Raw genomic sequence first — 16,560 nt, 5'->3', positions numbered from 1 at the left:
AGAGAGAGAGGCATGAACTCCTCCTCCTCTATATTGGAACTGCATACACATACAAACATACGGTACTGCGAGCTACCCTATATATACACGTTAGTCGCGCGCGGCACTGGAAAATCACTACCAAAGCACACTATTAATACACTCGCGCACACAACACAGACAGACGAGCACACCCCATCGCTATAGAGAGCGAGAGAGAAAAAAAAGAGAGAGAGATCTCTGTGTGTATACGCTTGACATCAAAGCACACACAATATCCTCCTGTGTATGTCAATCCCTTATATATTTCAGGGGCAAGCTGTTCGCCCAGGAAATCGACTATACACAGAGCCTGTAATCGCGTTCACGTTTCTCTATATATCGATATACCATATACCCAATATACACATAGATGTAACATGGAACTTTGAACTGACGCTCTTGCGTACGCTTTGCAGGAGGACGAGAGTCGGCTTGCTGGGCGGCGAGTCTGCAATTTAGCCGGGAGCCGCAGGACCTGCTGCTGCTCGAGCCCGGCAGGTCGGGCCTGCTCGAGTGCGAGGCTCGCGACGGCTCCATGATCGATCAGCCGGTCATTAGCTGGCGCACCGACGACGGACAGCCCATCAACTTCATCGGCGACAAGTACAGGTGAGATTATCGTTGTAATGGTTTAGTACATTTATAACGCGCGATGTATAATATGGCTGAGATTAAAGAGAAAATTGATAAAACGCGGCTATATGATTTTCGTCGGTGCTAATCCATATACATAGGAACAAAAGAAAACGAGAAGATTCCCGACGTATATCGAGCGCTGATGAAAATTCACTCGTGCACAAATATATACGAGAGAGCTTGCGAGATCATACGCCGCATGGGAAAAAGCGACTTACGCGCGCGATTTTGTTATATACTTTCCGATTCGACTGACGCGCCGCGCCGATATCCCTCTTGGGGCTGCAAATACGCTCCACGTGCACTATGCAAACGCCATCGCGTATGTGTATACCTGTCTATAATGCATCTCTTTTGTATATATCCGCTTATTTTCGCTTCGCCAGCTACTTCGCGAGTCGCTGCATAATGTATATCATAGAAGTCTATCCACCCGGCGCGTTAATCTTTCGATGTAATCTTCGACGATGCCAGCTCGTGAACACGCGTGCGGCTGACAACTTTTTCGACGCGGACTTGTCAAAAAAAAGAAAAAAAAAAGAAGAAGAATAAATAATAGAGACGAATTCGTGTCGGATATTTCGTTGTTATTTGCGAACGAATGCGAACACCTTCGCCGCGACGTTGACGCGTGTCACGTGTTATATCGTAACGACGCGCTGTCCGCCCTTTTGGCCCGGTTCGCATTATTGTATCGCACGCGTGATTCGACACATTTTTTTCGAATAATGAACACATTAACGCGTATTCACGACGTTGCTATACATGTATACTCGACGTAAAGGTGCGCTGCTTTCGGGGCCTTAATTTTTTTATCTGCTGCTTTTTATCTAATCGCGGCGCGTAAATCGAAAACCACTTGACCCCCCGAAGTATACATTCTCGTTGAGAGCGAGCGAGTTCGCCTTATCGCGCTCTCCGAATCTTCCGTATTATCGAGTGCGGTGAAAGGTGTCAAAAAAAAAGAAGGAGGAGGAGAAGGGAAGAAAGAGTGTACATGTTGGTAAACAAACGGCCGGGGCCGCATTTTAATATCGAAATTTCGATCGAAAAGAATTGTGTACCGTGTATACAAACGTAGGCGTCAAACTACACGACGGTTCAATGGCATTATCTAGAACGTTATTGTTAAAGCGTCGAGCTATTTTTTTTCTTCTTCTCTCTTCCTCTTTTTTTTTTGTATACTCACTTGTATTAGCGCGCGTCGCGAAAATCGATTCACTGGAAGCGATCGAGCCACGAGCGATAACAACACGACCAGATTCTCAGCTCTATTAATCGTCTTAACGACGAATTAAATCACGAAGTCGGCTATCGAAGCTCCGCGTCTCGAGCCATAAGACAATACACACAATTGTTTCGAGCTCGAGCTTTAATCCGTCTCTCTCTCTCGACAACGACTACGAGACGACGAGGACGCGAGGACGATGATCGCATTAAACATTTTGCTCTTCTTTGTTTCAAACGACACAGGACCCAACTGCCCAATGGCTCGCTGTACATCAGGTCGGCCAACGAGGAATCGATCGGCAGTTATCAGTGTCTCGCCACGGTCGAAAATGTCGGTGCCATCGCATCGAGGACCGCCGTCGTTAAGCTCGCAAGTAAGTACATATAAAACGAGCCAAGGGATAAAAGTTACAAGAGACGCGATCATAAATCCTGCGAACCTTTGAACCACTTGTATATTATACGTATCCTCTTTCTTACGTACGAGTGCGCGAGTGCCATGCACACAAGTTTTAATTGGCCGGAGCTGTTGCCGCGTGCTTATTATATATGATAAAACAACGCGAGCCAATCTCTCTGTACGCGCGACGCGCAATATAATTCAAAAGTTTTTCTCGCGTGGAAGCTGCTGCATATTGTATTATGCAATGAAAACTCGGAGTGTTATCACATCTCTCGAGTAATTTGAAAAGTTTCGCCACCGATGGCGCCGGTATAACCCCGAATTTATCCACCACACGCGCATATATACATAGTCTTCTTATCAAGGATTTTTCCTTTTATACGCATCGCGTACCATATACCCCGTGCAATTTCGCATGCTCGCAACGTTAACCGAAATGTGGGTTATCTGTTCTCTCCCCGATCGCACAGGTCTCGCGGTGTTCGATCGAGAGCCCCAGGACACGATGGTCTATACCGGCCAGATAGCCTATTTGAGCTGCAAATTGGCCAGCGGTGCCGGTGGCGAGGAGGAGCAGCAGCAGCGCCGTCAGCAGCAGCGGGTCGATATCCAGTGGCTCAAGGACGAACAGCCGCTCGTACTCGACGAGAGCCGAATGACTATACTGCCCTCGGGTAAGTACCATCGACCGTCCTGTTACCGTAATATAGAGTGTATAATATATAGAGATCGATTAGATAGATAAGCGCCAACGCCGCTCTCCTTTTGCATTATATTATAAAGCGCGAGAGGGCGTAATTTTGCGCGATTAGCAATTCTGATTCAGTGAAATATATTTCAAAATGGTCTGTGTGCGTGTGTGTGTGCATGTACAGGCGCTTTGGAAATCGACGACGTGATGCCGGAGGACGTGGGCTCGTATAGGTGCAACGCCTCGGGCTTCGGCCAGTTTCGCCTGAGCAACAAGGCCCAGCTCACCCTGCAGAGCAGCGACGTCGAGGAGGGCGACAGCGCGCCGGTCTTCGTCGCCAAGCCCTTCAGTCAGGTCGCCGTGGAGAGGTCCCAGGTGACGCTCGAGTGCGCCGCCAACGGCAGCCCCAAGCCCGAGGTGTTCTGGCTCAAGGACGGCAAGACCATCGACCTGTCCTCGTTCGACTCGAGGTACGATAGATAAAACACACCATCACCATCGCATCGATCGAAATCAATTTTTTTTGTTCCTCCGTTGCTATAAAAATTTATCGTTACGCGCACAGGTACCAGACGGTCGCAGCGTCGAGTCTGCTGATCAAGGATTTGAACGAGGACGACACGGGCTCGTATCAGTGCCGAGCCGCAAACAGCATCGACACCCTCGACGCCGTAGCCGAGCTCAGCGTTCAAGGTATCGTATATATAATCATAATGTAAAGAGCCGATGTACCATATATCGGAGCTGCTCCGCGGAATGTAATTAACGTCTTGCACCCCACCCCTTCCCCCTTTTACCTCGATGCATTTGCATAATTGTATCTCTCTGTGTCTGCAGTCGCCCCGAGATTCATAAAGCGACCGCAGGACAAGGAGGCGAGCGAGAGTCAGGATCTCGAGTTCGAGTGCGAGATCTACGGGAAACCGCAGCCGAGCATCACTTGGCTCAAGAACGGCGAGCGCATAAAGCTCAGCAATTACTGGCAGCTCATCAATGGGTGAGTACTACCACTGCTGCTACTACTACTACTACTACTACTAGCTATAACCCCGACATCGAGCGAGCTCCGTGGAGTGGAGTGTAGCGCACGATGAGAAAGAGAGCCATGGGGCTGCAAATGAGCAGCATTATAATACCAGAGGCTACTTACTCTCTCTCTCTCTCTCTCTCTCTCTTTCTCCATATATATGTAGCTACGAGCCTTTCGTGCGGATCGGAGAAATTCTGTAATATAATGAGCGCAACGACGCGATTTTCAGACGAGTTAATGCGCTGGAAAATACCTGCCTCGAGAGAGAGAGAGAGAGAGAGAGAGAGAGAGCAGAGCAGAACAGAGCTTTTATTGATATTCCGATTCTCGCGTAATAATGGGGCTGATTTTACGCTTACGTAGCTACATGTTACAATGTATTTAACTACTATAACGGCGCGTGTACACGATTGTAGAGCTGTATGAAACAAAAAATAAAATAAAATATGTTTTCTGATCCGACTCTCGACGCTCTGTACATTTTACCACCCTCTGCTCTGTCTACACACAGATACAATCTCCGGATAAACGGCCTGCTTAGCATCGACGCCGGCATCTTCCAGTGCATGGGCAGCAACGCGGCCGGCAGCGTTCAAGCCTCGGCCAAGCTCACCATACTCAAGCCAAGTGAGTATCGCATTCGAGCGTTATATATTTTCAATGCTAGTATCATATTATTATTATACACGGATCATCGAAAGACAGTCGAAAATCGTCGAGAGTTTCTCGATTCAAATATTATGCGCGTGCAAATACACTCGAGTACAGATCGATTGCACGTTAATACGTACACGAGCTTATTTATGCCCGTGCAAGTTCTTGAATTTTTTGTACGTATAATTAAGTCGTCGTCGACGAGAACGACGACGACGACGACTGCGCGGCTCGCGAGCTGCACGTGGAAGCGATGAAAGTATCGATATATATATATTTGCATAGCTTTCGCGCGTAGGCGACAAAGTGCGATTTTTCTTCTTGAAACGCGCCGGAGTCCAGGGCGTAAAAGGCCGCGCGTATTACATTATCTTCTTGCCAAAGACACATCGCGTCTCTCGCGCGCGACTTTCCCGCAAGAGAAAGAAAGAGCGAGACCGTAGTAGTTGTCTCCCGTTGCTTATATACACACATTATACAGTACGCGTGTAATTGAAAGCGATGCTATATTTAAAGACCATACGCGTGTATACGTGTACGTAGGCTTCGCGTGTCTCTGTATCCTATATACGATTTGCGCGACGCCAGCGGCAGCAGCAGCAGCCCGCGGGCAGTGATTTATGATTTAATTTAGATTAGCCCGCGCGCGCTCGTTGTTGTTTTTTTCCGTCGCGACGAGTTTCATATATACATACATGCAACGCAGACGCAGAATAGGATATAGATTATCGCGCGTGTATAAATACGCGAGCATGGAGCGCAACGGACTCGTTTCGCGATGCGAATTTTTTCATTTTTTTATCACTGCTGTACACACGGTTGATATGGCGCGGTGCCTGCGCAGTTTTCTGCTGCCGCTGCTGATTTTTTTCTGACAACAGAAGCGGTCGATTGCGTTGTTTACGTGTAACTCCGTTCGATGTTGTTTTTTTTCAAATTTTATTTATTGATTTTTTTTTTCATTCTTTGTACGATTAATCTCTTTTTATCATACGCATGTAGAACAAACAGATTTTTTTCATCATCATCATTATGATCATCATCGTTGCATTGTCAAGTTGTTTATTTTGAGAATGCAAATTATTATCATTCGTACATTTATAATTTAGATCATAACGATTTATATTTATTTCAGTAGTTTAATTTATGATTTTTCATTTATTTCTTTTTCTTTTTCACCTTGTGTCCACCGTCTCTCCTCTTACCCCGTCCCTCTCGACACTCACGCATGCCTGCATGAAACTCTGCGAAAAATCGACGACGCATACACGCATACGTAGAAAAAAAAGACCGAGGCAGAGTCACGAGCTCGAGCAACAACAACAACAACCGCAAATCGGCCGCGGGTACGAAAAAGAAGCTGTCGCACAAGCAGCTATCCAATAGCACCTGGCAGCATCCGAGCACGCTGCTCGGCCACACGTCCTCGGCTTACACGCCCTATCCGTCCTTGACTTCGGGCGGTGCAAACGGTGGTCGTCACTCCTCGTCGTCGTCGGACGACGCGGCCGATCTATTCGGTACTCCGTTCGGCGGCTCGCGCTTCCCGTCGTCGGGCCCGTCGTCGATCTTTCACGACGACGACGACAACGACGACGGCGGCGGCGGCGTCGACGACGAGGACGAGGAGGACGAAGACGTCGGCGGCGACGAGAACGACGATAACGACCCGGACAACGGCGGCAGTGACAACTCGGACGAGCAATCCTCCCACGATCCCGCTGTTTCAGACGTCGACGGCTTCGGGGAGTTCGGCGAGGCCAACAGCAAGCCCTCGGTGCCGCGCGACCTCAGCGCCGGGGTCATCGGCAGCCGCTTCATCGCCCTCAAGTGGCAGGAGCCCGAGTCCACGGGCAATCTCGGCGACATTCACAATTACCTCATCTATTACAAGCAGGAGAGATTCGCCAGGTGAGCGATCGTTCGTTCAATTTTTCATTGGGGAATGGTCGTAAAAAAAAACAAATTAATAGTTCGAAAATAGGACGACGCTGTTAACCTCGCTGTATATAGAAAGCTACGACCTCGTAGGAATCTAGTATTCTCTTTCTCTTCTTCTCCCCCTATCGAGCGTTTACGGCGCGAGATATTAGCAACTCATGTACGGTCATTATCTGCTCCGTTAAAATTATATACAGAAGAGAAAGAGAGGCCACTCATTATCGATGAAATACATCCATCATTATTGTACTTTGTGTTATGTTTCGCGTTCAAAATGAACAAAGAGCGAACAAGAAGCTAATAAATAAAACGATTCGCGCAGGGAGAGACAGGAGCGCACTCAGAGCAAAGAGACGACGGTGACCATCAGCGGTCTGCAGCCCGGCACGACTTACTACTTCTACGTCGTGGCGAATGTCTCCGACAGCATCAGAAGTCCACCGAGCAAGACCCTACAACTGACCACGGAATCCGAGGTGAGCGGCCGATCGATTTCTCCCGTTTGTACTCTTTCTTCCTGCACTATTTGTAATTTGTCCCTGTCTGTCGCACACAGCCGAACGTACCGAGCCAACCGCTAAACCTCAAGGGCTGGCCGACGAGCAGCGAGAGGATATCGCTGAGCTGGGACGAGCCGACCCTGATCAACGGACGCATCTCGAGCTACCTCGTCACCTACGCGGAGGGCGACAACGAGGAGGTGAAAATCAACTCGACCAAGACGTCGATCGAGCTGGACAACCTGCTGCCCTACAAGGAGTACAACATCTGGGTTCAGGCGGTCAACGACAACGGCCCGGGCGCCTCCACGGAGGAGATCAAGGTGCGGACTTTCGGCGCTGCGCCCAGCGCACCGCCCAACGTCACCGCCGAGGCGGCCAGCTCATCGGTACGGACAAAATCAATACTTTTATGCATATATAATGTTATACTCGAAAAACTTGATTTATCTCCGAACTTCGACTGACGGAAACGATCTCTCTCTCTCTCTCTCTCGTCCGTATACAGAGCGTGATCGTACGCTGGGAGCCGCCTTCCGAGGGCCAGAACGGCATAATAACCGGCTACAAGATACGCTATCGGCAGTTCGATCGACGCAATCATCCCGTGGTGATAACGACCGAGGGCAACGCTCGCATGCACACCATCGCCAAGCTCGAGAAGAACGTGCCGTACGAGGTGCGCGTCTGCGCGTTCAACGTCAACGGCACCGGGCCCTGGTCCGACTGGCTCAGCATCGAGACCTACGAGGACGATCTGTCCGAGAGCGAGGTGCCCAGCGCGCCGACCAATTTGCGAAGTAAGTACTTTTCTTTGACCGCGTCGCCGCAACGAGGAGCAGCAAAGAGAAAAAAAAAATTAATGCAATCCGATGCTTTTTTTCCTCCTGCCTCTGTACACATATAGCTAAAGCAATGTCGGATTCGATAATCGTGTCTTGGGGACCGCCCAAAGATCAAAGGATCAAAGTTCGTGGCTACGTGCTTACCTGGGGTAAAGGCGTTCCCGACGAGTACAAGAAAGTTTTGGATGGCAAGCAGCGCTACCTTTCCATTGATAATTTAGGTACGTTCAAAAGAGATTGAAAAAAAAACCCACGCCGAATGATTCACTCGAAAGCCAAAGCTAATGTCTTCTTTTTACTTTGCTCGGCCTCTCTTCCCTAAAGACTCGAACTCGGACTACGTGATATCGCTGAGGGCGAAGAACGAGGCCGGCGAAGGTCTGCAGGTGTACGCGAACGTCAGGACGATCGAGCGCTCGGCCTCGGACAACGCGGCGCCGCTCCAGCCCCCGGTCGGCCTCAAGGCCGACGTCATGTCGCACAGCACGGTCGTGCTCTACTGGACCGACTCGTCCCTGTCGAAAAATCAATTCGTCACCGACAAGCGCTACTACGTCGTGCGCTACACGTCCTACCATCGCAGCAACAATCCCAAGTACAAGTACGAGAACGCCACGGATCTCAACTGCATGATTCACGATCTCAAGCCCAACACCGAGTACGAGTTCTCCGTTAAAGTCGTCAAGGTGAGTGTGTGTGTTTGTGTGACGATCCAGTTGCGATCGATGGGGTTTTTTAATCGTATACGCTTGAATTATGCAGGGCCGACGAGAGTCGCAATGGAGCATGGTCGCGTTGAACAAGACGCTGGAGGCCAAGCCGGCCTCGTCGCCGCGCGACCTCACCGTCCAGGGCATCGACGATCATCCCAAGTCGGTCCTGCTGCGCTGGCAACCGCCCAAGCAGTCGAACGGCGACATAAACGGATACACCATATCGTACACGACCGATAATACGAAGAACGAGCGCGACTGGAAGTGGGAAGCGGTGGTCGGCGACATCAACGAGTACGTGCTCAAAGCCGAGCTGCAGCCGAGCACGACGTATTATTTCCGAATACAGGCGCGAAACACCAAGGGCTACGGCCCATTCTCGACCACGATATCCTACACGACTCAGCAAACAATGGGTAAAGACATTTTTTGTTCCGCAACTTCGAAGTAATTACGCCGCTTTCTTGTGCTTTAATCGAGACCCTCTCGTTTTGCTTTATCAGATGGACGAGGCATGTCGAACTTTTTGATATACATCATCATTGGATGTACGGTGCTCGTGCTGGCGGTGACGATATTCGTGGTCGCGTTGGTCTGCTGCCGACGGGGCATGGATGTGCCGGACGGCAAGAAAGGCTACTTGAAAGACACCAATATTAAGACCAACATCAAGCCGCCAGATCTGTGGATCCATCACGATCAAATGGAGTTGAAGGCTTTGGAAAAGACCATGGCTAATGGAGAGACAAACACCACGGCGACTACGAGCAATACACTGCCGCGTTCGAGTCAGTCCGAGTACAATCCGGACAGCGTGCACGGAAACTCTAGCTCGCTCGACAAGCGCACTTACATACCGAGTTATATGGGTACGTATGTGCGAATGGTTTGGGACCAAACAATTTAAATGCCATAACTGAAAGGAGATGAAATGAAAAATTGGCATTTAAATTCGTGAAATTTTACAAATTGATGATAGAAAAATTTGAAAACCTTAAATACGAAAAAGTTCAGTTTTGGTTTTATCTAAATTAAATAGCTTCAAAAAGTCATTGAAACAGCGCACTCATACAACATTCATCAATTTTCTTAATTTAAGCCGTTTTATCCAATCCCAATTATTATTAGTTATTTAGGTTTTTTTATTTTAAAACATTTGTTTTTATTTATCGTTTACCTCACACCAGGCACTAACGACGATAAATGCTCGACACTGAGCAGGCAACACAATCGAGGGAGCCACAAACCTAAACTCATTACACTACCGGTTGACAGTGCACCATTACACCAGCGTAAGTAGCCAACCTGTTGGAATCATTAAATTTAATTTTAAGGTTTTTTTCAACGCAAACCTCCTTATTTTTTAACATTACTTCATTGAATCGTACACGTTCGTCATCACCTGATCAATAACACGATACTCTCTGCGAATACAACTTAATTTTGATTGATCCTTTCATCTGCAGCGATTGCCACTGCTACACCGATCGTCAATAGTAGCATGTCTCAACAAACGATTCACAGCTCGTGCTCCGATATGCCGTCGCTGCGACCATCTTACGCCCGAACCGTGGCTCAATACAGTCTAAGTCGAGCTCATATAACGCTCGAACCAACTCCAGAATCTAGTCCAGATTCGTGCAATTTAACCAGCGCTTACGAATCGCTTCAACCTCAGGTTAATACTTGATTTTTATATGAAAATAATATGTTTCATAGTTATAGTTATCACATTGGATATTATTACATTTATAGTTATACACCTCCGGTGGACCGCAGTCGTACAACGCGACGCAGTTCTCTTCTAGCACCTACGGCGATAGCGGCCAGTCCGTTACAGGAACCGAAAGTAATGGCGGAGTCAAGAGGTTACAGGGCCATCCTCTGAAAAGTTTTAGTGTGCCTGCTCCGCCGCCACAGTCAGCTCCATCGACACCGGCTCAACAGAAACATGGAGGTAGTTTACAATTTTTTTTTCATTCGGTATTTTAAAAGAAAAATTTGAATATCCTCTTATATTCAATTTTTTTCATTACAGTACGATCGGCTTTATCGGGTAGCCCATACAAAAAGGCAACGAGTTCGAGTCAATTAATCAAAAATAGGCTAGCGTCAGTGACAGGAACGACCCACACTCCAGAAGAAATCGAAAGATTAAAGGTGAATATTTTGTACGATCTAATGCTCTTTTTCAAATGGCAGATAACGTTATATACGATTGAAATTTTTTGTAGCCTTCGTACAGTACCGAGGAACTCAATCAAGAAATGGCCAATCTTGAAGGACTTATGAAGGATTTGAATGCTATCACAGCTTCTGAATTTGAATGCTAAAAGTGAATTTTTCTATAACGCGTGCCATCTATTAAGAACAAATCGACTGCTGACCATGTGTTACTCATTTTCGTAATTTTAATGAATATGCGTTCATTTTTAAAAATGAACAATTTAGTAAAATATTGAGCTTCTGCCTTGCAAGTTTAATAAGTACACAGAAAGCTTACATTTTTAGAAAATCCGTGATATATCTGCACGATGATATTCATTTTTACGAAAATGGATAAGAAAGTAGATAAAGTCTAGCTTTTATATAAGCTTGCAAAGAATTTCAAATATAAATTCTTTGTTCAAGCGAGTGAAATGTTTTTACCGGATTGCAACTGAGCTTATAAGCTTGTTGAATTGTGACGGTTTTCTAAACTCGATAAAACATTAGGTTTGAAAGATTCTCTTAAAAAGAGTGGTCATATAAAATATGATTAAGGACTGCCACAAACCCATCGATAACTAGTGAATTCAGAAACTTGGACGAGCGAGCAAGGAACTGATAAAATGAAACCGCATAAATGTAGAAGCTTATTGACCATGTGAATTTCTTTTTTATAATGATATTTATTTTTTATAAAAGAAAAAGTTTGCATATGCAAAGCGGTAGAATAATAACAATACTACAAAATAATTGGAAAACAGCATATTGAAAATGCTTAAGACTCAGCGTTATTTCTTAGGGTACTTTTTATCAGATATTAAAATCGTAATTTCTATTTAAAGTAAGCGAGTCGTCTAGAATAATGATCTCATTGGATGAAAAAAGTATCATTTCAAAAAAAAATAATAAAGAAAATTGTTGTTATCGTTAATCATCGAAGGTGTATTGGAGTATGTATGTATAAAAGCTGCTTGTGCTTCTCAAGAGCGTTTGTAGATTTGAGTTCAAGTTTGGTTTAGTTGTAAAAAATTATGTAACATATGCGAGTAGTAAGCCAAACTTGCTAAGTGTTGAGTATTATTAATGAATAATTGCGTACAGTTTTATTATACTTGTAATTTTAAGATGTAGTTTTTAAATATGTGAAAAAGATCTATATTAGTTAATATAAAAATGTATCTACGTTAATGTATGTTTTTTTACATTCTTTGACACTAAGGCTAAAAATTAAGATATTCATAACAGAGTAACAACAGATCGCATACCAAAATTCAGTCTTTTTAAACAATTTTATAATGATGAATCATGTCTAATAATCTTAAAAATTATGATGTAGAGAACCGATTGCAGTTGGTTAAACTTTTTTATAACTAATCCAAGCTTAATTTTTATATCTTTTTTTATACAATCTTTATCTGACATATTTGTAAGCTGAAACAATTTTATATATTCAACTTTTTACTGCCAATTAGTGAAAGTTAATACTTTTTCAATAATGCACAAACAATTTTAAAATTTTTATACTTTGAACTTAATAACTTGGTATCGAAGTACAACTTTTTACTATTATCTTACTCTGTATTTTATACAACTTTTTAACTTTTTACCTCTGAAAATCTTGTAAATAAAACAACTACTCATAAAATATACGACAATGAGCAAATAAAAGTACTATAATATTTCTTGCGGAAATCGTTACCTTGTTGAAATAGGCATACAATTAAAAGTGATGCGTCTGATGTATATTGTACTTCTGCTTCACTGAATAATCAACTTCTTTCCATAAACAAAGAGTGCCGCTTAAATTTTTCCAGTGCACGCTATTGTACCATTTATATTCGGTTTGGTACGATAAAAATCAAAAAGAAAATAAAAATCAACAATGCCTACATTTTGTAAATATCGTCTAAATTTTTATAGACTTGATAATTCAAATAAAATTTAACCAATACCTAGGGTCAAGGCAAAGCATTAGTTTGCAAAAGCTTCACAAAATTTTGATTTTATAAGAACTATTTCAGGGTGCCTAATATGAAATATGAACATGCATTTCTGAAAGTACTTGAAAGCTATCCTGCTCTTATTCGTGAGCGATGAACGTAAAAGACTGAAATATTCTCGATACGAACTGTGTCAGCTAAAAAATATTGCAAACATTTTTTATACTACTTGAAAACAAATTTGAATATTAAATGAGAGGTGAAAAGATTGAAACGAATCGATACATTTTAGAAAGATCTTTTTGGCTTTTTTAAAAGAAGAATGACGATAAATTGAAAGGATACTGAAACATAAGAATTAACAGAATAAAAGTGACTCTTTCGCAATCAACGAAAAGAATCCCCGCGATGTTCATAGCTTATCAACACACTTGTAATTGCGTGGTACGCTAATGTAAATACGAATCTTGAACAAGGCACTATTTTATGTAAGTAATTATTTATAAAAAAAAAATATGAATACATAATATAGTCATTTTACTATTACGAATATATTTGTACAATATATGAATTTATATATTACAATATGACCATCTTTGGACAAAAATTCATTACAACGTGTGTGATAATATTTGTAAACTTGATATCTAATAAAGGATTTTATGTTCTATACACACATAAATCAAATAAGGGTTTTGCTTTATACAATTTAGCCTGAATCTCCATCGGTACTCGGAAAACACGATAGTTTATTTCTTTTGCCAGGCTCTTCTTTAATTATTTGCGCTTTTGCTAGGCGATTCTTCAGCGTATGAAAAACTTCAATTTCGTAATTCAATTTCGACTTTTGCTTTAACAATTTATCCGCTAGCTCCTGTTGACCTTGCTGAAGTAATGCATATTTACGTTTGATCTACAACAAATAAATTATGCATTTAATTTTTTTCCACGACTCGATGCAGCAGTGCTTATCATTCGATATTGTAGATTTTACCTCCACCTCGGCGACTTTCAAACGGTTATTGTACTTTGCAATTTTAGACGTAAGCCGTTGTCCGGCTTCAGTTTTTTTGAAACTCGCGAAGGACCGATCCGAATCGCACGACTCGTCATTTTCTTCTCTTATTCTTTCGATATCCTGCAACAAATTGCGAATCGATCGAGTATAATTCACGCAACGCGATCGACTATAAAAAATTTCGTATCGTTACCTTGACCAAACGTTGGAATCGCTCGTGCTTGAACAACGAGTAATGCCGCGTATGAGTCGTCTCGCACAGATCGTTCATGTTGGTTCGCACGAGCATCTCTCTCAGTTTGACGAAGTCGCAGTGCTGCTCGTTCTCCACTGTAAAAATTAAAAAAAAATATTTTTGTGACTGATCGATCGATCGCGACGTAAAGATCAATTTTGTCCGTTTACTTTGCACGACTCCCCAGGGATACTCTCGTCCGCGCACGCTCCTGTTTCCCACTCTGACGAAATCCTTGCTGGCGACGATGGCGAAGGGTTGATGCATGTTCATGAGCGCGTTGACGCCGGCCACGCTTTCGTCGTCGGTCGGGAACTGATACATCTTCAACTCGTTCGCCTCTATGTCCCTCAATATTCTGTTCTGTAAAAATCGATGCAGTCGATTTCGAATGAATTTTACGATCGATCTAGAAAAAATGGGATAAAGGAAAAGCCAGGCAAATGCTCACTTTGAATTCCTGCAACTCTTTCTTGGCGATGGTGTCGGCTTTGGCTATGATGGGTATAACGTTGCACTTGGTGCCCAATACCTTCATGCAGGCGACGTCTATGCTCTTCAGACTGAATTTTACAAAAAGGATTAAATTCCGAGCGCGACGATCTATTTTTTCGTCGTGCAACTCACCCGTGACCAGTGGGACAGAGGAAGTAGAGGCAGGCGTGCACGCGAGCGTCGTGGTAAGCTCCGACGGCTCTCAAGCGGGAGTCTCCCGACTCTTCCCGGGCGTGAGCCTCGAACTGAGCATCGATGTACTCGACGATCGGCCGGAAATTGTCCTCCCTGTTGACTTGGTCGCCGTATCCGATCGTGCTCACCACGGTCAGCTTCAGCTGGACGTTGCTCTCGCACAGATCGTAGCTGTTGGTCTCGAGCTTCACCGCCGACGAGTGATGCATCCTCGGCCGGTACTCGTAGCCTGTGTTGAACAGGCAGTCCACGAGGGTCGACTTACCGAGGCCGGTTTCGCCTTTCGGACGGGAGGGTCGGACGGATTAGAGAAAATGTATCGGCGAACGACGAGAATGCATTATATAGTCAAACTCACCGACGCAGAGTAAATTGAATACAAATCCATTGCGAGTCACACTCTTCATGAACTGCTCCGGAAGACTGGCCAGACCCACGTGGCCCGGCAACGTCAATTCTCGAATCGGTCTGTCAGCTCGCTGGAGAAAAAAAAATCGTCAACACATTTCGAGCAGTATATATACTCGTACGAACGAACGTTAACGATCGCACACGCGCACACGCTACAGTACCTTTCACGCGATATGTATATATACGATACGCGCGAAAAGTACGAGAAATAGATCTGTGCTCGGGGAGAAAAGCTCTTACCCTCGTGGCCGGTCGAGGCTTGACCGATCCAAAGCTCATCTTCGACACGACGTCGTCGTAATCGGTGGTCGTGTCGATGCTGCTGATGTCGATGGACGTCATCTCGTCGACGAAACTCGAATCCGCGACGAGTCGCGCGCCCGACGCCGACCGTACTGTGTTTACCATTGTGCGGGCCTCGCTGCTAAGCGCGCGTCGTGTCACAAGTGCGGAATGTTTGAGATTGTCAATTACGTTACACGATGTTCTTCTGTGCCCTGCCTGGATCTCTTTTACTCTCCACAGCTGTGCTCGATCCGCGACGTCTCGCGCGCGCGTGTGTGTGAGGATAATTCGAAACGTTTGTTGTTTGTATATAAATTTACGACTGTTCTCGGCGCTGGCAGTTATATATTATTGTCTCTGCAGTCGGTGGCGAAATTTGAATTTCACGATTTTTCAAAAATTGTATCAAAAAAAGATTTAATTTCTGCAAAATACATAATCTTACATTTTTTAACAGCTTGCTTTCCGCCAAAAAAATAATAATATTGTTATGAATTAAAAAAATATATTTTTTAAATTAAGACAAGAGTCTTGTCGACGAAAAAACAACAAAGTATTATTATAATATTATAAATTTATTCGTTTCTGTTAGGTACAAGACGAACCATTTGTGATCGCGTACGTCTACTCACCATGGGCGCATCCTCTGGATACAGTACATTTTGTCTCTCTTTTATTTCCCTTCTCTAAAATACATGAAAATCGATCAACAAAACTTTAAACAATGATAAAATAAAAAGTCTCGTATTACCTGTTCTTCTCAAAGAAGATGTTAACTCCGATCTCAGATAAGTTAAATGTGAAAAATTTTCATCTTCAACTAAAAAATATTATGAATTTATAGCAAAAATAGTTCGTGTAACCGTGTACGTTGTATTGTTTTATGTATTATAGTGAGCCGTGTCGCCGCTAGGTGGCACAAAGTAAAAGTGCGGTTCACACGAATGAGTTTGTCAAATCTGGGCGTTAAATAGACCCAAGAAAAGCTTGCAATTTTGGAAGCCTCGAGTGAGGCGAAAGAGAGGTGAATAAATAAACTGAGTTCTTTAGAAAGGGAACTTCGACTAATTCTTTCACCTCCCTCCCATTAACCCCCCCCCCCCCCCCCC

At 44.4% G+C, this 16,560-nt stretch overlaps 2 protein-coding genes across 2 annotated transcripts; one reads left to right on the top strand and one right to left on the bottom strand.

Annotated features, from left to right (window-relative positions):
* Positions 1 to 437: 437 nt before the first annotated feature.
* On the top strand, positions 438 to 13,266 carry LOC106650696 (neogenin; the record flags this gene model as incomplete). Its single annotated transcript, XM_023457624.1, is given in 19 exon segments — positions 438 to 630; positions 2,131 to 2,261; positions 2,761 to 2,964; positions 3,166 to 3,451; positions 3,547 to 3,674; positions 3,819 to 3,978; positions 4,523 to 4,638; positions 5,946 to 6,216; positions 6,352 to 6,576; positions 6,929 to 7,082; positions 7,163 to 7,495; positions 7,615 to 7,906; positions 8,014 to 8,172; positions 8,276 to 8,637; positions 8,714 to 9,533; positions 9,852 to 9,956; positions 10,131 to 10,342; positions 10,420 to 10,824; positions 10,899 to 13,266. Coding segments are annotated over 19 exon segments (4,655 nt in total), but the record flags the coding sequence as incomplete, so codon positions are not given.
* A 75-nt stretch (positions 13,267 to 13,341) lies between these two features.
* On the bottom strand, positions 13,342 to 15,723 carry LOC106650694 (septin-11-like). The gene is made up of 8 exons (XM_014368860.2): positions 15,407 to 15,723; positions 15,114 to 15,234; positions 14,693 to 15,035; positions 14,517 to 14,628; positions 14,236 to 14,428; positions 14,024 to 14,160; positions 13,807 to 13,950; positions 13,342 to 13,725 (listed from the first exon to the last, which is right to left on the bottom strand). The coding sequence occupies exons 1-8, from the start codon at positions 15,572 to 15,574 to the stop codon at positions 13,522 to 13,524; spliced, it is 1,422 nt and encodes a 473-aa protein (XP_014224346.1). The 5' UTR covers positions 15,575 to 15,723; the 3' UTR covers positions 13,342 to 13,521.
* Positions 15,724 to 16,560: the final 837 nt, after the last annotated feature.

This window comes from Trichogramma pretiosum, unplaced genomic scaffold (genome assembly GCF_000599845.2).
Source record: "Trichogramma pretiosum strain Unisexual culture from Peru unplaced genomic scaffold, Tpre_2.0 scaffold200, whole genome shotgun sequence".
Lineage (NCBI taxonomy): Eukaryota > Metazoa > Arthropoda > Insecta > Hymenoptera > Trichogrammatidae > Trichogramma > Trichogramma pretiosum.
Note: the sequence above shows the minus strand (reverse complement) of the source record. Positions and strands in the feature narration are given on the sequence as shown.

Bases quoted from the DNA above. Each gene is read 5' to 3' on its own strand.
- LOC106650694 (XM_014368860.2), bottom strand. From the start codon at position 15,574: ATGGTAAACACAGTACGGTCGGCGTCGGGCGCGCGACTCGTCGCGGAT. The intron at 15,235-15,406 runs GTAAGAGCTTTT...TTTTTTCTCCAG, and splicing joins AGCCTCGACCGGCCACGAGG to CGAGCTGACAGACCGATTCG. The intron at 14,161-14,235 runs GTAAACGGACAA...TAATTTTTACAG, and splicing joins TCCCTGGGGAGTCGTGCAAA to TGGAGAACGAGCAGCACTGC.